The sequence below is a fragment of the Puntigrus tetrazona genome, chromosome 6 (genome assembly GCF_018831695.1).
Source record: "Puntigrus tetrazona isolate hp1 chromosome 6, ASM1883169v1, whole genome shotgun sequence".
In the NCBI taxonomy this organism is placed as follows: Eukaryota; Metazoa; Chordata; class Actinopteri; order Cypriniformes; family Cyprinidae; genus Puntigrus; species Puntigrus tetrazona.
Window position 1 is genome coordinate 7,706,030 of NC_056704.1, and position 24,748 is coordinate 7,730,777.

The 24,748-nt window shown below is 37.1% G+C and overlaps 1 protein-coding gene and 1 pseudogene across 1 annotated transcript in view; one reads left to right on the forward strand and one right to left on the reverse strand.

Moving 5' to 3' along the window:
• The first annotated feature begins 12,121 nt into the window (after nucleotides 1-12,121).
• Nucleotides 12,122-16,675, forward strand: LOC122346462 (annotated as a pseudogene).
• A 2,698-nt stretch (nucleotides 16,676-19,373) lies between these two features.
• LOC122346795 (insulin-like growth factor-binding protein 2-A) overlaps nucleotides 19,374-24,748 on the reverse strand; it is a 6,922-nt gene continuing 1,547 nt past the window's right edge. Inside the window, exons 2-4 of the mRNA XM_043241647.1 lie at nucleotides 21,909-22,077; nucleotides 21,163-21,303; nucleotides 19,374-19,469 (exon numbers count right to left, since the gene is read on the reverse strand). Of these exons, the coding sequence (XP_043097582.1) occupies nucleotides 19,374-19,469; nucleotides 21,163-21,303; nucleotides 21,909-22,077 (406 nt within the window). The remainder of the gene's footprint in view (nucleotides 19,470-21,162; nucleotides 21,304-21,908; nucleotides 22,078-24,748) is intronic.

The window sequence follows — 24,748 nt, forward strand, 5'->3', positions numbered from 1 at the left end:
ACCTTTTGGAATTATGACTAAAAAGTTCAACCTTGGTTTTATCAGACCATGAAACCTTTTCCTACATGCTCTTGGGAGAATTCAAATGTGTTTTTGCTAAATTTATCTGGGCCTGGATGTTTTTTTTTAGTTTTTTTTCTAAAAAAGGCTTTTGTCTTGCCACCCTAACCCATAGCCCAGACATATGAAGAACACGGGAGCTTGTTGTCTCATGTACTACACAGTCAATACTTGCCAGAAATTCCTGCAGCTCTTTTTATGTTGCTGTAGGCCTCTTGGCAGCCTCCCTTACCAGTTTTCTTCTCTTCTTTTCAGCAATTTTAGAGGGATGTCCAGTTCTTGATAATGTCACTGTTGCACCATATTTTCTCCACTTAATGATGACTGTCTTCACTGTGTTCCATGGTATATCTAATACCTACTCCTACCTACTAACAATGATATCCCTCTGATGCTTTTGGAAGCTCTCTGCCGACCATGGCTTTTGCTGTAAGATGCAACTAAGAAAATGTCCGGAAAAGCCTACTAGAACAGCTGAACTTTATTTGGGGTTAATTAAAGACACTTTATATGACAGGTGTGTACTGACTCCTGTTTAAAAATTTTGAATGTGATTGCTTAATTTTTAACACAGCCATAGTTATTAGAGGATGTTCATGCTTATGCAACCACACGATTTTAGTCTTATATTTTTAGTCCCCAAGCACCTAAGATTTCAGTTTGTTTTTTATTAAATTAAACAGGTTATAGTTTACATTAAAGGTGGAAAAAGTTCTGAAATTATTTATTTTGGTTAAAAATTTTTACAACACAGAAACCTGGCATTATAAGGGTGTGTACACTTTTTATATCCATTGTATGATATGCACCTTCCCTCACCTCTAAACCTAACCATTGCTTCTCTTAAGCACGGCAAAGTCACTTTCTGTGTATAAATAGCACACCAAATGGAAACAGAAAATCGTGCCATTGAAACACACTTTAATGACATCGTGTCATCCACTTTCACGTTTTTTTTAGAGCAAATCAGCAAATACACAACACATTGATGTCACAATGGCTTTGCAGTCGGCTGCGTCTTAAATAAAGAAACAGAAAATACTGGATGTGTGTCAGTAAAATAGATTTATTATTAATTATTAATAAATCAATCAAAATTATACTGTTCATTATCAAGGAAAAAGGAGACTATACGAAATATATATTTTTTGCTATGTGTGAATAAAGATGATTTAATTGTGTCAGTTGGTTATTTGCCTAATACACAACACTAACATTTTTAGTCTAACAAGTTTTGGGCAAAAAGTAATGGAAGGATTTTCCAGACTATTTTCAAATTGAATTGTAAATTGTTTTTTTTCAGTTGCGTTTTCAATGGAAAAAATACATAATCCAAATGCAATTGCAAATATTTAATTACCGTATGCATTTTCACTTCAGCGTAATATGTTATGCAGTGTTGCAGCCTAATTATTAAAAATAAAAGACATATATTTTCTACATTTCTTGTGAGAATTAATCCGAGTGAGAGACAGACGAAAAGCGTTTGGTTATTGGACAGTATTGTGTGTCCAATTGCTTCTGCTGTTAGGTATAATTGCTGTATGAGGTGTTAAAAAAAATACAGAAATATGTAAGGAGATTGTCTGTTCGTTCACACAGGCACGAACTGATTAGCAGCTGTATTTAGCGGATTCTTTATTGATTATCTTCACTGATCAAAGCATGCTACACGGTCGCATGACGTCACCTCCCAATACAAATACACGCCCCTTAGTGTTGTCCCGCCCCCTCACTTTGATTGACTGCGTTCATGTAGACGTAGGAAAATTCAAACGCAAAAGGAACTGCTATTGCATTTCAGTTTTGGCAGGTCACATGGCAAAACATATAATGAGTCAAAAAGGTTAGCAGCACTGTTTTGATGACTATAGATTCAAGTAAACATTTTGATATAATTATCTATCTGGCAGAGGATGGATGTGATGCATTGCAAAGACGGATTTCGTAAGCATCTGGAGCACAACACTGCCTGAGTGTGCTTCTGATGCTCATGAAATCCATCTTTCAAATACACATTATGACATCCTGCCATTGCCAATCACCTGTTCAATTCAAATAACGAGGTCAAATGGCAGAAAATTCCTCTGATGGGAATCTTACCGCAAGAGGTCGCCAAAGCCCAGGTTCCAATTTATTAATAAGGCTACAGAACAGAAAGGAAACAAGCTAAATACGTGAAAGAAAAAATATAATTATCCACTCAATACAAATGATTAATTTTAGCATTATTTGACAGTGAAACTATTACCTCCTGCGAAAGCAGTTTAACTGTGAGTATTCTAATGCCAATAAAATGTATGGCTAAATTATTACAATGTAAATTATTATTATAACTGTACAATTTTTTTTAAATTTTATGTTACTGTTTTTGACTTGATCAACTAAATGCAGTTTCTGTGAATGTCACTTAATGCATCAACACATATAACCTAAGAATGAATAATTCATTTATTTCAGTATTTAATAAACTTGTTATTCATGTTGTTTTCATGAATTGTTTGAAATGTTTTCATGTACTCCTATGTTTCTTTTGGTTACTGTTAGCATGTCATTCATTAGTTGTCATGGTTATTCATTATGTGAAAGAAATTGAAGGTGATGAACAAATGCCTTATAGGTTTGGAATGATAATGTAAAAATTATTTTCAATGTTAAATTATGTTATCTAATTGTAATGTATTTATTTATATTTGTTGCACCAGTTATGTGTGCGTTCTGTGGACTATATTTTTCTGTAAAGCTGTTTTGAAATAATGTGCACCATGCAAAATGATATACAGTGTATAATGCCACATTGTATACCGCTATATTTTATTTTAAGTTTAATTTTATACAAAAAAGGCTTATTCAGAGAAAGCTGTGTACATTCAAATTCAAATTAATGACAGGTTCAGCAGTTCTCACTTTTACATCAGGATTTATCCTGAGCAGTCACATATTAAATTCATGGCTAATAAGCTTTTTCCTACATTATAAATGACTGATTTTGCTGCTTTATCACCTTTGCTAGTCACGTTAGTAATGTATGTGTGATTAGTTATCCTCTCTTGACCTGGGGGGGACCCCTCGAGTGGAGCAGGCGCTCTAAAATAAATGGTCTGTTAGACATCACCTCATAGCTCACAGAGCAAGAAACAGTTCAGTGGAAGTTATGATGAAACTCCTTCCCCGTGCTTAAGTTGAGCATTCCTCTCACAGAAAATCAGGTACGAATCTGCTCTATCAGCGGAAATAACATATTACTGCTTATTTTAGGGCTTTTCTATCTCCTTATCTCTGACTCTCTCTGTCATGGGTTACAATGCAATGTCAAGTACAAATGAATGCAGGTGTTTCAAGGTTATTCATTTACAACCGGCCTGTGTACTTGTTTTAAATATTTAAAATTGACACTTCCTTATTCAGTGTGTCAAAGTGCTTCAGTGTTTTAGTAGAATTTGCTGTAAACCACTGGGTTCGTTTGATTTTTCAGATTTTCATGTTGCCTATGAAGCCAATGGGAAATTGTCAACAGTTGAACTTTTGCAATGCATCACATTCGACCATTGTCCCGGGTATCCAGACACTGGAATTAATACAGACACGTTTTAATACACAACAGTCAATGCATTATCCAGTTGTGGCAACAAACAGTTATTACAGTATAAGTCTATTGGAAAAACATCCTTTAGAAAAACAGCTCATGTGTCGAGATGTACAACTGACAGACAAATGCAAGGAAAATTTAAACAATGGGAGTGAGAGAGCAAAAAAAAGCTCATTAAATTGTATTTGTAAGTGAGGAGCATGGGAAAGTCAGGTTGCATTGTGATCACTGTGCGTGTCAGTGTGTCATTCGATCAGTCTGAAAATGTCACTTATACCACAGTAACCGAAGAATCGTGGTGCGTGCATTTAGCAACATGTTGTGTAACACTGCTTACATGCACACAGAAATTAAACTTTTTAATTTCTTGTGAATGTTGAGGAATTGCAGCTTAGCAAGATTCAAGGGCACTGTGGGGGGGTTTAGTTTGTTAGGGGGGTTAGGACGGTTCCAAAGGGAGGAGGGGGGGATGGGGAGGGTTTGGAGAGTTTGGTTGGTTTCTACTTAGGGGATTTATAATTTCTACAGTATATCAACCCCAAAGGAACACGATATCTACCGAGAGAGTCTACCCCCCCAACCTGAACATGGGCGCCTAAGTCAGTATGCTACACAGACAGCGGTGTCCCTGGGCCCATCCATAATCTGGTCAATGTATATGTGGTCTATAGAGTCAAACGGTACATATTATATGCATACTATAAGAGGTGTTGATTCACAGGGACTGAGAACGCAACCTGGGTCATGGCCCAATTCCTTGTGATTTAGTCACTTTATGCTTTAGTTATTTACCTTTTCACTGTTGTGGTTTCAATATCATTAAACAATGACAATGCTTTAACTCTTTTTTTACAGCTTAAGCAATGCTGTCCGGATGACCCAGACATCATTGTTATATCTCCCAAAGGAACTGCAACAGAGAGAGTGAGAGAATAAGTCATCACATTAGACAGACATATCAGTTTTCTCTAAAGACCTACTTTGGGATTTCATGTTCAGATTTAAAAGGGAATTTTGCACAGCATACATGTATATTTCTCTCTGTCTTTGTGTGTAGTGACATTAATTAAACCTGCTTTCAGTTGTGAGAAAAGAACAATAAGCACAATGTCTGATGCTTATCGATCTAAAACTTCTAAGGGGCAGACACTGAAATACTTCTGCAGACACCCTAACCACTCAACATTCATGATACTGCAGCCAATGAGGGAAATGGCTTGACCTTTCTGCTTGACCCATAGACTTGATATTGTCTTTCACTCACCTTCTCATTTTCTTCTGCGTTCCAAAAATTCAGTTGGAAAATGAAAATGTTAGCATGAATCCCGTGCTAATGTCAGTACAACATGCATAGATGATATGAAGCAAGGTGAAAACGTCAAGCTATTGAGAAATTAGCAGAGCCATATCCTTTAAAATAAAAATAAACATTACAGTTAAATTACATTTTCAATTATCGTTCCAAAAGATCCTTTGAGACCTTATACAAGGTCGTTTCTATACATTTTGATCACAGTCATGCTGTCTATCTCTTTGTTGCTGTCTTTTGTATCTGATGAAAGATATCGTCTACCACTAAGATAATAGTAGCCTAATAAGACTTCCCTGTTGACAGATTAGCAAAGTGACATCATCTCATCTCTAGACTGAATTTTTTTTTTTTTTTTTTTCTATGCAATCATGCAAACACAAGCTTCAGCATTTAACCAAATCCATGATTAGATTAGTCTTGCATTTTCTCACATTATGCAGAACAGCCAAAACAGATTACAGTTCTGGGTTGGCGCTGGTTCTGGTGACTGTGCAAGCTCAAGCCTCTGCAGTATCCTGGCAACAGTAATTGGTGCTTTCTAGTATGGAAATTTTTTGAGAATTCTGAGGGAGGGTGGCCCACCAAGCTAGAGCTGCTGCAGCATCATCAAGTTTGATTCCTGGAATAAGGTCACATAAAGAGAAATCGCCTATTATCCAAATAAAATGTATTTAGCATTTTATATAGAATTACATACCTCAGAGCTCAAAACATCATTTCAATGGCTAAAATGCTAAAAAAGGTTCCTCATATCTGGCTCTAGAGGGGTTTGTAGCTCCAGAATGTAGCCCAAACCCGTAGAACCCCCACTATCCCAAGCATGGGATAAAAAAGGATTGAGAGTGAGGAGATGGGACGAAGAAGGGATGCAAGAAAACTGTTGTAGTACAGGGGTAAGTCATGATTAGCTAAACGAGCTACACCTGTGCCTAACTGACAGATTATCTGATCGTGCTCCTCCTGAACCTCGTTAATAAAGCATTAATAGAATGTTGAATACATTTACAAGTTTTATGTTATTTATTTAGAGTTAGGTTTAGGGTTGACTTTTGTGATGATTTTTCTTATTGCCAAAACAGTTGTGCTTTTAGTAATTTTTGCTTTTTAGGGTGACACAGAGTTCGACGTGTTCCTGGACCAATGACAATGGAACAGCATTGTGATGAACCAATCAGATTTCAAGAACCTGTTTATAGTTTATGATTACAATCAGTGTATGGTGCTTGTACATCAGTGTCATTCATCTTTCATATCTTCTTATTTTAGGCATTACTCATTAGGTCTAGTCATAGAAATATGGTAAAAATTCAATTTTTGATTTAAAATGTTGTTCCAGGGTCAACAAAATATTCAACAAAAATAGCCATCAAAAGCCATTTAAAAGTGTTACTAAGTTGTTCAGTTCCTACCATCATGAACACCCTGAACCTCCTCTACTCTGTTCATAAAATAAATGGTAACTATGGTAACCTCGATTTCTCTTGAAAACTACAGTTCTGTACGTGTATGACTTTGTTTGTTCCTTTGATGTTGCATTATCTGAATTGCATTCTGTAAAGTACTTTTTACAGAATGGTTTTAAAATAATCTAAATCTTGCACAAAAATAATTGTGAGTTAAATGAGGGAAGACATTTGTGTATGTACCAGTAGCTGTATAATTTGTATTAATTCATATATATATATATATATATATATATATATATATATATATATATATATATATATATATATATATATATATATCCTACAATTTTTATTCATATAACTACTAGAAAAAATAATCAGAAAGATCAACCAAATAAATAAACATTTATAAAGATTGTGCTTCTTTCACAAAATATCCACTGGTGCCAGCCAGGAAACCACTGAGCGCTAGAGCTGAGGTAGACTAAATTGTTCCACATTAAGCATCTCATGGGTTCCTATTAATGTTAACATTTGATGCATTTGGCAGACACTTTTAGCCAGGCTATATATTTTAGTAATACGCATTCCCTAGAATTAAACCCATTACCTTGACGCCGCTAGCCATGCTCTCAGTGACCTACGGGAATGCCGTTAGCACTGACATGACTAATGAGCACACACTAACCCATGTCCTGGGTTAATATGAAATCATTCATCTAAATCACCTATGTATACATTCGTTTATGGAAGCAATTATAACTTGTTTTTTTAGCTGAAGTTATGTTAATAATCTAGTCAAATTTCTAGCACAGACCTTTCAATTTTCTTCTACATCAGAATGTCATTCGTAATTTTCATTCATTGCACTGCCAAAATAAGAGAAATAAGGTTTCTTTGTGAACAAATCTTACCTTCATTTCTTTGTTGTAGCCATCAGTGCTGCAAAATAGCCCTCTTGGCCAGACACAGCTGTCCTGCAGGTTTGCTCCTGAAAAGATCTCTTTGTGTTAAAGAGACGCTAAGGGCAAATGTGACCTCTTGAAATGCACGTGTCATGATGTGAAGTAAAGGTTATAAGGCTCCTTGTTTAAACATTAGGGTGTTGATGGGCTTGTCCAGTGACCTCAGCGGTGACACACTTCTGTCCAGATACTTGTCTCATGTACTATATGAGAGGAGAGACTTGAGGATATTAGCAAAGGTCAACAGCTTTAACAGTTGAGCTACAAAGGTCATTAGTTCTGCACTTTCCAATACTGTTCTTGTCAGTATGAGTCTTTCAGACATCTCAACCTGACAACCTGATTACTTGCTCAAATCCTTAATTGTTTTTGAGTGCATCTAGAATGGATGATTGGTTTTGGTAGTTTGATAATATGCATAAGCATTGTTTTATTTTTTTTAGTATTGCACTTGTTTTTGCAGACAGTTCAGATTCAGATTCAAAAGCCGAAATATGGGTCTCTACCATTATGTTACAGAAGACGCATAAAAATGAATCTACTAGTTGTTCATATCTGCCTCCTCACTCATGGGGATCAACCCATCATGTATCATTTTGTGAGTTTTCTTTTTCTTTTCCTCACAGTGCCAATATGTATTGGACTCAATGAACCATAAAAATAAAAGTTGCCTATTGATGCTCCCCATAGGATTTTGAAGGACCTGTCACGAAAATAAATTAATTCATTTGAACAGTGGGTGAGGTAAAGGAAGATCTTGACATCCTTGAGCCTGTTAGAGTCATGGATGTCCTAATAGGGTCCCCTCTAGCTTTTGAACATTTTCTATATTGACCCCCTAATCATATAACTATGCCTACCATTGACCACTGAGCGTTTTTTATCATTTGTAGGTTGATGTTACGCAGAGCTATATTGTAAACTCAATACCACAATGAGGGTTTTAACAACATCCCAATATTTAACCCAAAGAACAGTAACCTTATATAAGAACATACAGATTAATGTCATTATATAGACCTATACAGCAACACACAGAACATCTGGCCATCAGTAGCTGATACTATGGGGAAAACTCTCCTGAAATACTAAAGCCGTACTGAATGGCACAATGTCCTACATTGGCCAATAATGTTCAAGCCCATAAAGACTTTACTATATATAGCAGCACTTGAGCTTCATTGCCTCAAAAACTATCAACTGAAAAGAGCAGTACTCTGCAGACTCTCTGCTAAAAGTACCACGGAAAACTATGCAATTCCTCATTACCTCCACTCAGGGAATCAAGAATGCACCGGCGTCCTCAGGGTAAGCACACACAGCTGCTGCACCGGTAGATGCACTTGCATCCTCGGGCTACACAGCTGCTGCAAGTTGACTTTGCTAAATCACCTAGCCTATGTGGAGGTGACGAGGCATGATGGGAGGGCGGAGGCAGCCCCAGCACCCTCATTATAGCAATTCATGGTAGCAGACCTAGTGGAACACTTGGCACTTGTATAAATAAAAGACAAAAAGTTCACACTATAGGCAAATTTATCCCAATACGGATTTAATTTAAAGACCCAGGTTTGTTGGCAATGCTATAACTATTTATAACTAGCCTACTTGTTTTTCATTCTTGTTCTGAATACAGTTACATTTTTAAATATTTGTTGTAGAATGAGGGAAACAGGCTATAATGTTTATATTTACTTATATTGTATAATGTACAAATTAATGTAGCATTATTGTTTGAAATTACAAGGTTAAGTGTTTTTTGGGGTAAGATAAATTTTATGAGATCACTTCCACTTCCTCTGTGTCACAAACTCTATGGCAAGACTTCTAAACTGTGACAAATCAGGCCCAATAAAGCATTACAATAGTCTAACCATGAGGTCATAAATTCATGAATCAACATTTCTGCATTTGACATTGAAAGCATAGGTCATAATTTGAGATGGTAAAACACAGTTTTACAAGGGCTAGAAATATGGCTCAAAGAGCGCACCTATAGGTTCCCAAATGATAAAGAACAATTCATAGGGCAGCCATCAAGTGTTGCATATGGGGTTTTTAGGTCTTATAATTGACACCTCTCTTTGTCAGAATTTTGCAGTAAAAAAATTACTCATCATCCAGTTTTTTATATCGACTATACATTCCGTTTCACCTGGCCCCGAGGAAATATAGAGCTGTGTATCATCAGCATAAGCTAACACCATGAAAGTTAACACCATGTCTCCTGATAATATCTCCCAAGGGTAACATGTAAAGCATGAAAGGTAACATCTCTAATTCTGAGCTTTGAGATATATTATATACCATATTTCACTTGATCGATATGATACCTCCTGATAGTGGCTACAAACTGATAGTGGTCAGATAAGTACGATTTGATACAACAGCACTAATAAATAGATATAACCATGATCAGATGATAGAAGCAGCCCATTTGTAACTCTAATGAGAGCAGTCTCAGTACTGTGGTACAGTCTAAATCCATTTTTATATACCATTTTTCTTTTAGAAGGAATTTAATTGTGAGTATACTACCTTTTCTAGTGTCTTTGACAGAAAAGCCAGATTCGTCTTTGGAGTCACAATGTGTTTTTTTAATGAGAAGTTTAATAAGTAGCAATTTGGAGGTTTTGGGGACATATCCTAATGACAAGGATGAATTAGTACTAGCCAAGATAGGATCCAAGGCTTCTAGAAGCAGCTTTTAGTAAATTATATGGAATAGGGTCTCACATACATGTTGTTGGTTTCGATGATTTAACAAGGTTAACAATTCTTCCTCTCCTATAGTAGAGAATAAGTGGATTTTTCCTCAGGGGATCTATAGTGCATCTGATGCGATTCTGTAGCTGACGGCTTCATGGTTACAATTTTATCTCTGATAGTATTGATCTTGGACATAAAGTACTTCATAAAGTCATTACTGCTGTGATCTTGGGGAATGTCAGAACCTGTTGATGCTTTATTTTTTGTTAATGTAGTTATTGTATTGAATAAATACGTGGGTTATGTTTGTTTTCTTCTAAAAGAGATGAAAAGTAATCAGATCTAGCGGTTTTTAATGCTTTTCTGTAGGAAAGGGTACTTTGCCATCCAGTTAAATGAAATACCTCTAGTTTTGTTTACCTTCAGCTGCGCTCCATTTTCTGGGCTGCTCTCTTTCGAGTCTTTTTTTTCTTTAGAGTCTTTTTATCTTTCTTAAACATAAAGGAGCAACTGTATCTAAAGTGCTATAAAAGAGAGAGTATATCATCATCATTTTCTGCGCTATTTGATGTGCTAAGGAATTAAGATAAATCAGGAAGATTACTTACAAAGCAGTATTTTGTGATTATAGTTCTACCATACCATTACTAGATAATGATCTGAAATACCATCTCTTTGATGCAGAATTTCAACACCAATAACATAAATTCCAGTCAGTTATGCAAAAATTTGCAACAATTTTTGCACAGTTGTTGTCAGATTTCATTACTGATTTCATATATAAAATTTAATCGTAAGCTTAGTAAAAAAGTTTAGGAGAATTTGATGTTCCCAATACAAAAAGATAGGAGCTGCACTTGGATGCCCGAGAGGTGTTTGTCTTAAAGAGACTTTGGTTTTATCATTGGTTCTCTGTATTATAAAGAGTTTTTATTTTAATTTAACATCAGTTAAGTTAGTGTTCTTAATTTGGTTTGGACATCTTCTGCATTTTCTAGTTTGGGGAACAGACATGTTCAGCCCTTCTGTAATGAAAGCAGACATGTTTCAGGGTTGATGACTGGACAGAGCCTTAGAGAAGAAGGAGAGCCTCCATGGTCTACTGAGTCTAAGACCATCCATCTTTACCTTAGCGCTCAAAGCTGTACAATTCTTTAAATCCTTGGATCCATTTACTCCATTGTGATCCTTTATCCTCCCAACTTCACTGTGATACCTCATCCTTCTAGTCCAGGGGTGGGGAACATCGTTTCTGTAGAGCCACTGCCCTGTAGAGTTGTTTTTAACTCTAATGAAACACCAGAACAAGCCAAGGTCTGAAGAGTTACTACAAGGCTACATACAGGTAGCTCTCCACCCGTTCTAGTCTCATCATGGTTTGTTGATCTCTGGCTCCACTTTATAGTTCTAGACCTGTTCCTTGGCCCTTCATTTGGCTCCGCCATGGGTTCCTCCATTCCTTTGCTCTACTATTGTCCTTAGTTCCCTTGGATTGACTTTGGTACCTTGTTCCTGCAGCATTTCTCTGGTACTTCAATCAACCAGCTTTGTCTCCACCCATGTCAAATTAATTCTTTATTCATAATGCTTTCTGGTTTGTTTCGGGTTTTTAATTTTTATTATCGGTATAATTTTTATTATGTGCACTCAACAAAAGTTCACACAGGTCTCATCCATTTTCTATTTATATTAAATGTTTGTCCATATCATGATCATATGTGAAAATGTTCCAAAAAATAAATGCATTAGCTAATCAACTTATAACAGTTTAATTTAGTAATATAAAACCATAATACACAATACTTAAAATAGTCTAATAATTTATCTTGAAATGCAAAAGAAATCGACGTGAATTATTGAATTAAACTACATCTATTCGTTTCTAGTTATGGTGTAACTATTAAAAACCGTGCACGAGCCATGAAAAGACGTTCGCTAGCAGAACAGAACAGAAACCTGCTTTAAATTTCTCAATGTCATTCACTTTTATTTTCATTTAAAATAAGACAAAGGTTCTGCTGATACCGTTTCGCTTAATCTGAACCTGCGCCGAAAGCTACATTCATGCACAGCATCACTGTGGGATCCGCCCAAGAAGCGCCAGTACCTTTAAATGAAGTGCAGTGCGCCTCCCTTCACCGAGCTTCATACTGACAGCAGCTTTCGAGGGTGATCACTTCACTAAGCTGCAGAGCCTCTACCAGAACCGGCACACATTGATTTCCTTTTTAATACGGGGGTGAAGGTGTCGCTTACACGTATTTTTGAGGTCTGCGCTCTTCCCCCGAATTCCGCTGATCCCATTTCATCTCAGGGCATTGCCTTTTAATTCCCAGATCTCAGGTGTTTATGCACCATTGGATTATTCTACCAAGTGGTGAGAGGATCGCTAATTGATATTTTAATCACCGACACACTTTCTTCCTTTAGCCGGACGTTGCATCTGCGCTCTCGGACATCTCAGAAGAAAAGCGTCGGTCCTGCTGATTCAAGGCTGGTGGAATAGGTTCCGTACAGTATAATGCTGCTAAGTTTGTGTACTCTGATGACATTTGTATGGGGACTACCCGGCTTTTCTGCCTCGTACGTGCCCTGTGAGCCGTGCGATCAGAAGGCGATGTCCATGTGTCCTCCGGTGCGGATGGGCTGTCAGGTGGTGAAGGAGCCCGGCTGCGGATGCTGCTTGACCTGCGCACTGACCGAGGGGCAGGCGTGTGGAGTCTACACGGGCACTTGTGGACAGGGACTGCGCTGCTTGCCTCGGAACGGGGAGGAAAAGCCCCTGCACGCTCTACTTTACGGCAAAGGAGTTTGCATCAACGAGAAACTATACAAACCGTTGCCTAGAGGTAATATATATTGATATGCAATAGGTCATTTGTATGCGATACATGATTGAATATAGGGGAAACTATCTATCTATCTATCTATCTATCTATCTATCTATCTATCTATCTATCTATCTATCTATCTATCTATCTATCTATCTATCTATCCTATGTTGTATTAGGCTATCTAGGTCAGAACACCCATAGCAGAAAATCTTGGGATTTATTTTATCTGGATGAGTTCTTACGATTTATTGAATACAGAATTGGCATTCAAATCAAATTCCTCTTCAGCAATCCCCCACCCACACACCAGCAGATCTATCTCTCTGTCATTCTCTTTATCACACTCTTTCACAGGCTTTAGCCTCCCCTGCCTTTCTTTCGGGCTTCATAAAAATCAGCGATTAACTCAGCTGTCAGCACTCTTAAAACTGCGATTATGCGATCTCATCACATTTACCCAAAACAGCTGCTGCAGCTATTTCACTCTGAATCTTCATCTCGCAAGTCGTTAAAAATTTAGACCAGAATGGAAGGCTTTAGAATGGTTCCGACAGACGAACGAACTGGAAGAATGAACCAGCATTCTGAATATAATAATACATAAGATAGTGTTTACATAAATGAGTTAAGATTGCTCAGATGGGACTCTGCTGCCACTAAATTCTGTGTAAAGATGCAATGCTTCACAAAAGTGGAGCAGTGTTGCTGCTGCTGTATGTATATATATATATATATATATATATATATATATGTGTGTGTGTCCCTGCAGCTTATTTCTATGCATAAGGATGAGATACACTTACTTGGTTGTGAAAACTAAGTGCCTGGATATGGAAATGTCCAATTTAAAACAAAATATATTCTCTGGTCAAACAACAGTCATAGATGTGTCTCATCACTAAGGGCAATGCAAGCTGTGAGAGCATGAATTGATAAAGCATTGCCTCAATTTTCTATAAAGTTAAAAATGAATAAGATGCGGTTGCAATTTAACTCAACTAAAACATTTTCACATATCATATAAATAAGTTACCACAGTAACTTTTTTCGGTGCCCCGTATCAAACATTTTGTGTAAATGCACTCAAACTGGTGCCACCTCTGTACTATGACAATGAGAGTTTAGCAATAAAACTGTTTGTAACAGAAGACATTTAGAAGACAAAGCAGAGAGAGAAAGAATGAGCACACCACCTCTCCCAGGGCTGCACAGATCTCAGATTAGCATGCATTCCCAGAACAATACCCCCAGATTAGGAGACTTGGAAGTGCACTTGTCACATCGCTAAAATAAAACGTAATATCCCTCAAAAGATCCGGTTAACTGATGCTTGGCAGATGATAAAACAGCTTAAGTAAGAAGCGGAAACACAATTTTGATTTATTCAATGATTTCCAAGCTTTGCTGAGGTCTTTCTTCAATTTGTCAGTGATGTCATCGCAAATGGCTCGAGAGATTTGCTCATCCATTGTGACCCTGGCTGCTTAGCTTTTCCACAGAAGACACAGAAGGGACGAGGAAGGGGTCAAGCCCTTGAATCTGATTACTCACTGCGCAGCTGGGCAAATGCAGTGACGTGTAAGAGAGAGGAGAAGGGTATAGACTAGGCAAATTGTAGATAGCATCTGGCATCTCTGCTTACAATTAAAAGAACGAAGCTGGAGCTGGTGGTTGAGTTCAGACCGTTGACTGCTTGATTTGATTCTATGATAAATGCAAATGTAACTTCTAAAACTTCCGTGATAGGTTTTGACAGATTGTGGATTCAGAATTTCAGGCCTTTTGCGTTTTCAAATTTGGATCTCTTCTAGAGTTTTTATAATAAGTTATATTGAGATGACATCTTGAGAAAGCCAACAGCTTAAAAAAAACTGAAATCTGTTGACTCTTCTCAAGAGATTTGGCATGCTCTTAGATGCTAAAAAGTTTTCATTACAAGCACTACTCCAATGAAGACCAGCGCAGGAAGATAAAAAGTCTTTTTTTGTGGCTGTAATGACAAAGTGACTGTAATCAACTTGAAGACTACCAACCCATTGTGGCTTTAAATTGTGTTGGACTTCAAAAATTTGAAGAAAGTTTTTTTCAATAAACCGAATTTTTATTAATCAGATATAAAAGTTACAGTGCACTGGGTTGTCAGATGTACTCCTCACACCACATCACAAACCAACAACCCCAATCCTTTTCAGACATGCATATTAGTATAGAATGTATCGCCGATCTCATCTTCCGGCTCCTCCTTTGTCACTTGGTCAAGCTTCTCACCAGCCACCAATCTTCTTAGACCACGTTTACCTGACTCCATCCTGTTTTCCCCTTATCTGCACAGAAAACATCTTACACAGCACATTTGCTGCATCCTGAGATTAACAAGTGTCATGGTGTACTTCCCTTAAGCATAATTGTGCAACCTATAACACATAAAACTATCAACTCATTCTAATACTCTTAATAAACATAATGCCTACTTAAACCATTAAACAACACACTCGTGATTATACTAATGCATATAAATTCTTAAAATATTGCCATCACATTCCACTTCTTCGGCTATTCTCATTCAGGGAGAGCTGACTTGGTTTAACTCTCAGAACATCTCATGCTGTCTTACTACACGTACACACAGAACTAGTTCTGCTTTTGTAGTTCAACTCACATCCCGTCTTGCTCCATTTAGTAAGACACACACGCAATCTATACTTCTGTATTACTTTTTAGTAGCATGCACATTTCATGGCACACAGCGAATGATAAAAAGATATGATGAATAAAATGAAAAGAATAAAACGAATATATGAATACAATGTTTAGACTAAAGTTCTTATATAAATCCCACAATTGATGGTCTTGATTGTTTCGTGAATGGCATACAGGCATCTTGACAGCGAAAACAATCCTGGTGTATTTATTACATAGTTCTCAGTTATATCATTGCATCTGACTATTGTCCTCTTCTCAGATCGTGAGTCACATGAAGACACCCACGTTACAGAGGTAACAGAGGATCTTCTTCCCCAGGCCAAAGTTCCATTATTCCAACGAGACCACATAAACAGCAAAAAGGCTCAGGCCATGCGAAAGAACCAAAAGAGACAGGAAGCTAAACTCAGGATCAGGAGCAATTTTGAATACCCCCTCTATGGAAAGGACAAACATCAGTCTGACATTGTAAGTGTGTTCGTCAACATGAACAATGCTGTTTCTGTTATTTGAATGTTTGTATTAATGCCTATCATCTACTCCAGACTGTCCTTTTAATGGTGTCTCTGCTAACCGCAGGGTCCGTGTCGAAGAAAGCTGGACGGAATTATCCAGAGGATGAAGGACAACTTAAGAGTCATGGCTCTTTCGCTGTACCTGCCTAACTGTGATAAGAAAGGCTTCTACAAGCGCAAACAGGTTAGTTCTGCACTTCAGCATGTTTATAGATGTCAGCTACTGGCAAGCTTAGTTGTCGGAAAGTTTTCTTTCCTATAAACACATGGCTGAGGGCAGGGTCAAGTTACATTTCTTACTTTGTGATGTCCATTTTTGGTTTTATGTCACAGTGCAAACCGTCCAGGGGGCGCAAGCGAGGCATCTGCTGGTGTGTAAACAAGCATGGAGTTCAGATGCCGGGCACTGACTTTAATGGAGGCAACATCCAATGCAAAGATCTCGAAAAGCAACAGCTACAACAACGAATGAGACGACTCAAATTTGGTTGCGCACTTTCATCTACCATATTACGTGATTTGCCAATCATTTCTGATCTTAATCTTAAGAAGTCTGACCTTTATTTGTGGAAAATCCATATTATAAAAGAGCCTCTTTTAAAACTAAGCAGAGGGTATGCTCAATACACGCAAGTTATTGAATCCTGCAATTGTCCTCTTTGATCTTCACGTCATAAAGGTTGGTGGGATGTATCAAGAATCATTTGGGAAATGTACTAGAGTCACGGACTAGTTTCCACTATCTTATCATAGATATCTTAGAAGGCTTTATGAGCTTAAAGGAGCAGTTTACCCAAAATTAAAAATTCTGTCTTATTATTATTTATGTATCCTCGTGTTGTTTTATACCCATATGACACTCCTCCTTCACAAAGCGAGATTTCCAACAGTTGTCCATGCATTTAAATCAGTTGGGTCTAAAACATTGGATTTTTTTGTGCATTCTAAACACATACCATTTTGGAATTACAAGGTGATTGAATGATGGCAGAATTTGCATTTTGGGTGAACTATCCTTTATATCAATGTGACTATTTCATACGAGTTTGCTTTTGTCCACGGCACAACAATTATTCACTCAATAGTACTTGTATAGTCATCACACTCTCTGTTTATCAGTTTTTTGCACCACCCTTTCCAAAGCTCTGAGCACATCAGTTTATTGTCTTGGCGCATTGCTTTGCCAGTCTGAATGATATAGGAAATTTATATTCTAATAACCACTGTTTTAGTGCGCTGTAAAACAAAACAAACAAAAGCCCTGTGAAAGAAAACCTAAATTACAACCTAAGCTTAACACACATATATTAACATCACTACTGAATAAGAAAGACTCAACATTTGAATGCACAATGGTTACAAAACAACCAGCCACTTTTCTATTTTTTCCAGCTTTAACAGATCAGGGTCCTTGGGTTCTTATGGAAATCTCAGTGCCTTTTTCTACTCAAATATTTGAATACTGATTTACATCAAAGGCATCAAAAGAGGCCACAGAGGGAAAACACAAACACTCTAAATACTGACCTTTAGTTTGCAGGAGTGTAGATTCAAAAAAGCAAATTCAGTGCTTCTCAAAAAGTAGGCAAATTGGGATTATTTGCATTATGAAATGCCATAGTACCAAAGGTACTATTAGGTGTTGGCCCATAGACTTGAATTTGGTGCAACCACATTTTCCACCTAATAGTATCATAAATATGCTCTATGTGCTTATGAGATTATTTGCATTGTGACATGTGTTTCAGATCAGAGGCTGGCGACAGTTTTGTCCCCTGTTTGCAGAATTGCAGAAAGCCTTCTGTCATCCTCACCTGTAAACACCTGTAACTCAAGTTTTATTTTATCCATAATCCTCAAAGTTGATTTCGATTTTAAAGGACCATATTCCTCTTGTTACTCTTGAGTAACATGGAAAGGATTCTGAATAATAACACTCTGAGGTGGGGTTAGGCTCACTGTTACGAGACAAAAATATATAGAGGAAAAAAAGTGTAACAAGTTTAGTATAGATTCTTATTTTTAATTTACTAGCTTATTTAAAATGAGCCCAAATCAACTAATATGGATGATCAAATTCTTTGTATCACATCTTAATACCTGTGCAATATTTATTTGCCATGTAATTTATGTACTCTTATTTTTGTCTCTTTTGTAAAGACAAACATTTATTTAATAAATATATAAATATAAAGATATTCAGATATAATAGAGACGGTTTCTGTTTTGTCTGTGTACTGTGCTGCGTCAGATACAGTTTTTAGAAAAGCATACTTGCAAGAATAATTTCAAATATTGAATTTTTTATTTTATTAATGTGTTTGTTCTGCCTATAAAAAACCTACAGTAATACCTTGAAATACTTCTTTATTTGTGTGCATGTAAAACATTGGGTCCAAAATACCAAGTGACAATCACACCTAACAGCAAGATTGAACTGTATGTAAAATTTGAAGTAAATCACAATGTTAAGTTAAAATAATTAGTGAAAGGCTCTATTAAATCAATTTAACACATCTTTTTAATGCAGCATTATATAATCTTTTTCTCTTCCTGTGTGACCACCAGATGTCAGTAGTTATATGCAATTGGAACAGAACATCAACTGCATTAGTACTAACTGTGTTAGGGTTTTTAAGCAAAAACTTTATGAGCAGCTCTATATAATGTATTTCTGTAAATCTAATCTAAAAGGCACTAGCTCACACCGACTTACTGTGCAATGCAGTGCTTCACCGTTTGTCAAAAGGAACACTGTCCTATCCAATAAAAGCCATTTCCTGCACAGTATGAGAAGGGCCAACCTATAAAGGAAGTGTATTGAAACAAATAGCACCAGTAACATCATGTGAGAAATACAAGCGTATACATACGAAGTATGTGAAAGTGTTAACAACAAGTTTACAATCCTGCGATCCTAGTTATTTTCCTACAGAAACGTAGTAGCATTAGCCTACTAATCTCAGTCCTCTGGTCATATGTCGATACTTAGCTTGGATTGAATGAATACTATCAGTTCTATCGGTTCAGTTATATCTATACTTTAACTGTAACAATACTGTCTCAAACCATATCAAATCTATAAGCGCAAAATGTATAAACACATAAGGTATAGCTTGTTTGGAGAGTGTAAAACACTGACTCCTTTAGGGAGCAAGGGTGTGTGGGGTTTGTAGGCTTGAAGGTCAAGGTGGCAAGGGATAGGAGGTTTAGGACATTGTTAGTTTTGAGGGTCCAGAGGATCCATGTCTAGGTCCTCAAGGTACTGGCACAGTTGGGATCACCCCCTTATCAGCGGAGAGGTGGGGATGGGTCTACCTGTGTGCGGGTTCACACACCAGCACTCACCACGATGTCCATTCACTGACATCTTACACTGAAACACACACACACAACAGTCAAATCAGCTTTTAGAAGTCAATTTAGCATTAAAACATGGCATTAGCGGTTGCCAATATCATGGGTTTGATTCAATAGAATGCATAAGCTGATAAGATGTATGGCTTGAACGCACTTTGTGTAAATGTATGCATTCCATCGACTTCTTTGGAGAAGCAGGGTAAGTTCCACGTAAATCGCATCAACTTCAATGCAACATCAATTGAGCTGGGACAAAAGCTTTAAGGTCCTTTGACTAAACCAGTAAATAAAGGATAAAGAGAAAGAGAGATGTGAGGAGAAGGAGATGGAGAGAAATCAAAAGGATGAACTGTCACTGGAGCGAAGTAACTAGAGCTAGGTTGGCAAGATTAAATAAAAAAATAGTCTAGATAAATGAGCTCCTCACGATTTGATTGTGGGATCATTAAATTACCATGAATGCAAAAGTTATATTTCTTTCTTTCTTTCTGTTTATTTCTAATCTCTGGCTTTGCAAGGTCATGGTAAGTGATCCATTATGACAAATTCATTTTAAAGGGTACAAATATTGTAATATTGTATTTGCAAAGGAGCTTATTTGACAGGAGATCAGACCGATCAGAATGCGTAAATTATGTGCTGTCGATAAGAATCGATATAAGTAAATATAAAAATGTGTAGAGGGTTAAGCTATGCTGTTCCTGGCTGCCACAAAAAGCTAAGGAGTTTCTTTAAAGCACTTGTTTTTGTGTGGCAGAGAAACCTATCATGTCGGGGACCGTATGCATGGATTTCAGCGCTGAAGTGTTAAATGATAAAATAGTCTGTTAAAATGTGTGGACTATCATTCTGTGGACAAAAAATCCCACGAACTGCTCCCTGATGCAGATGTGCGCTCATCTGTTTTCAATGCAGAAAACCTGGCGTCGCTTCATGTCATCTTCCCACTCACTAAACTGTGACAGGTCCTTTACTGCAAAAAGACAGAAACTGCGACACTCCGAAGTAATGCAGCCACAACGCCATGTTCTTTTTAAAACCATTTTCATAGGTTTCACGTTATATTGTCGGCTCTGAAAATACGTAAATAGCACATGCCCAGAAGCCACCGCTGCCATCCCGTTTAGCCTTAACGTTAACCACAAATTCGGTGGGCTTAAACTTAAACTAAAATACTTTTTGATGTTCATTTCATTTTCGTGCTTTACGTAAATATATAAAAGACGATCAGTTCTCGTGTTTGAACCGAGGCGGTACAGTCATCTGTCACAATGCACTAAAGAGCCACAAAACGGTATTTATAATTTGAATTTATTTAAAATTGACACAGTTCTGAGACCTTGCTTGATGTCAGAAGTAATCTGATCTGTCTTTTGTCTGTGTGTTGTCAGTTTTCTCTTTGCTCTGCGATGTAGTTTCCGCTGAGTGAGAACACGTGTAGTGTGAGAGCTGCATATTTTGTCGGTCATGGCAACGGTAACTAAGGAGGGCCTTTGCTAAGGGTCAATTAATATCAGGTGTTAAAAGCTGCCTGCCTGCACAGGTTTATTTGAAATTAAAGAATTACCACCGGTTCTTATTAAAATAGGTTTAGATGGATTATATGAAGTCACCCTGTGAAACATGTAAACAATCAAACAATAAATAATGTCTACTCAGATATGGCAAAACTACAGAAATGTACTGCTGCTGAATAGTGAATGAAATACCTGTTTCAGGTTGTACTGCCCTCTCTTGTCACAGTTGGGCATGTGCAGGGAATAAAGGTCCTCCAGGGGGCCCCTGTTATCTCTGAAGGGTATTTTTGCAATCCTTTCCAGGACCTGGTCAAGCTCCTGCTGACACTGGCTCTAAAATATAGAAATAAAAGTGTTCGTATTTTTAAATGGTGGTCAGTTTGGTACTTTCATAAAGCTTAACACAGAGCTTTCACAAGTTAAAATCAAATCTTTTCCCAAATGGCTTTTCTACCCCTATGATTTAATCACATATCACATGTAAAATAAGTTATTCTCATTCTACGCATTTATAATGCAATAAAATCTTACTCATGCTTTTGTGTCATTTGTGGGTGTTTATTTAGAGTAACAGAACCTGATAATAAATGTTGTTGTGTACTGAGCCTGAAAAAATGCTTTGCACATGTTACTGTGCATTTGAAGTCTACAGACTTCACTGTATTGTTAGTCAAGGCCTTCAGCCAAGATAAATAAGCTCCAAAGACAATTATTAATCATAAGTCAATTGGAACAATATGTTTTGTCCAGGTTTGGAACAGCTATGGCAGATTCAGAGATTTTCATACAGCTTATATCTTTCCATTAGAATGCAGAAATTAGTATATATAGACAAATATAAACTTATCTCTTCCAAATGAGCAATTCTGCAAAGACACAAATCAGAAAGAAGATCAAAACAGTTTTATAGATTTTATTTATGACTTCCATAAGCCTACCTGTTTGGCATGTGGCGCTTTAGGGTCCTCAACTTTGTTGTACTTCATCTTGGTCTTTAGCTGCTGGCGGTGTTGAAGGACAGCGCTCTCCTTCCATGGACTGTCTTTGGTGGGCTTCCTTATAGGAGGAACCTCAGTCAGACCAATGTCAAAAGAGTCCTGCACCTCACTAATGATAGGACAAAGTTCAAATTTGTCAAAGATCTTACCGTTCTTACCTGCTTTGACTAATAAGTAGAGTTATAACAGGGTATTCATACATATTTATTTCTTTTAGGCTTTATATTTAAAATCCATATTGGTAAACAAAAAATATTTCAGCAGCCCTGTAGAAGAACCATTGTTTTCCATTGTTAATAATTTTTAACATCAAGTGGTGCAGAATTTTTAGTGTATGAAATAATATGATAGGTACAGTATATGGGTCCCCAGGGGCCAAAAGTTGTTCAGATATTTTTAGATCTAAATATTTATGGCTCAAAACGTAAAATTGGCAGGTCTGTGTTGCGGTTCTATGAATGATTCTGTTCATTGTGACGACAAACTTTCAGCTCAATACTACCCACAGCTGGAGATACTTTTCTCTGTTGGAAAAATGGCACCAAAATGAACAAAATGCCACCCAAGTTCTAGATAAGGGGCAAAACAACATTTACACAAACACTACTCATTATTATAGCTGCCACGCGATTAAGTGAGACCTCTAAATCTTGCATTGATTTATAAAACAATAAAATAAAATGTAATTGTTCTGCATTAATCTGTAAATTGCTGCACGTTACAGTGTAAAGATGACCATTGTTTATACTTATTATTATTATTTTTGCTAGCAGTCTATAGTTTTGTGATTGACTAGAAGTAAATGGTTTATATTTCAGTATTCAACATAAAAGACAGAAACAGAAACATTTAATAAAGTAATTCTAAAAACTAAATAGATAAATAAATAACTTGGAGAGCAAAAACTGTCCTTAATGAAAAGCTGATTTCTGATCTGGCATACGTAACCAGTTTTACTATTAATTATTAATTGATGAATCAGCAATTTCATATTGTCATATTGTGCTGCTGGTTTTTATGTTTGCTTTACAATTCTGAATATTTTTAAGGACATTCCCCTAGCCAATCAAATGTGATATAATACAATCTTAAATAATACAGTTTACTAAATAATCCAGGCTTATTTCAGTTACTCTGATTTATTTTGAACCAAATCAACTGACAATGAGTCAGACAAAGTAGAAATATGCCTGGCTTATTTAGTAAACTTAAATGAAACAGGCCCCAGGCCTAACTCAACACTATGAGGAGCACTTGCATCTCTTTATCATAATGTGCTATACTGATAGTATTTATATTGAAAATGCTCTCTCCCTCTTCATCTGTTGCACAGAAACAGCTTGTTGACTCTTTTGAACTAGTCTAGAATGTCAGACAAACACATAGGGTCTGATTTTAATATGGTACACATATCACCTTAATAAACGTAACTAATTCAAAGCGTTTAAACAGTCAGAGCTTCTTAGACATCTGGGAGGTGTTTCAGCATTCATGAAAAAAGAAATCTGAAACTAAGGCACACAATGCATGGATATAATTTAGCATACCACGGCAGTAAACAGCGAGACTGAACAGCAGGTAATAACAAAAACACTCTTAATTTTCCACTTGTCAACACTTCTTAAGAGCTTACTGCTTAACCTCGGTGGTGATCTCTTTGAAGCTAGTATCCCAGCAGGTTCTACAGAAGTGGAGGATGAAATCAGGTGTACAGTATGCAAGACGGGCTTTCCATTCCAGAGGTGAAGCATTCCTGTTTCCCTGAAGAAAAACTTCAGACTGTTTGGGCATAAAGGAGGATAACCCCACCAAGCAAAGCAGCACGCTGCGTGTCTAAAATACAGAAGATTACTCTCCCTCCTCCTCTTGAAGAGCTGGTGTGTCTGGATGACATAGCAAAATTAGTTTTAAAATACAAAGTAATACTTCGCAACAGGGTTGATTAACATTATTTAAAAAGAACTTGGCAATGAATAATGCTGTGAACCATCTTCCATATTGAGCTATGCCTAGAAAATGACGGACTGTGATTTTTGTATCACACTGTCCAAATCTTACTTTGAAGACAAACCAAGAAACAACTTTTAATCTCAAGCCAGGAATCTATATTTCCAAAGCTCTATCTCTGCTGCTTCTTCCATCTATTTAGGGCCCACAAGCCACCCTTAATAGTTGCAGCGGACTCTTTTTGGATGTTCTGCAGCAAGTTCTCAAGCACAATCATCCAACAAAGTGGAAGGAACTGTTTAATTCGTGATGTTTTAAGTCCTTCAGGAAATAAACAGGGGGAGTGGGATGCATCCACGAAGCGATGGTAATTTTAAAAATAATCCACATGGAGGGCCAATAATCACTGTCCAGCAGCAAAGAGAAGAAATCGCCTAAACTGATGGGAAACATTTTCACAAATCACTCTTACCTTTACATCTACCATGAGAATATATACTGCATGGATGCTCAAAATGCATGCTGGTTTGAATGGGTAAAGAAGAACTTACAGTGCTGGAAGGGATGCCAAGCTGTTGGGCGTAGGGTAATGCCAACAAGCTTAATCTTCACTACCATGTTATCTGGCATCATCCAATGCAAACTCTGCTCTTGGAACTCTGGCATGGTAGGGTCAGCACTCGATGTTACATGGGAACTACACGCTCTTTGCCTCCTAATAAAAAATAAAAAATCTCCTCTCCAGATCTGTTTGAGATCAAAATCAAATTCTCTTGTTCTACTTGTCCACTGAAAGGATGGCAGTGAAAACTACAGTGATAGAGATCTGTTCC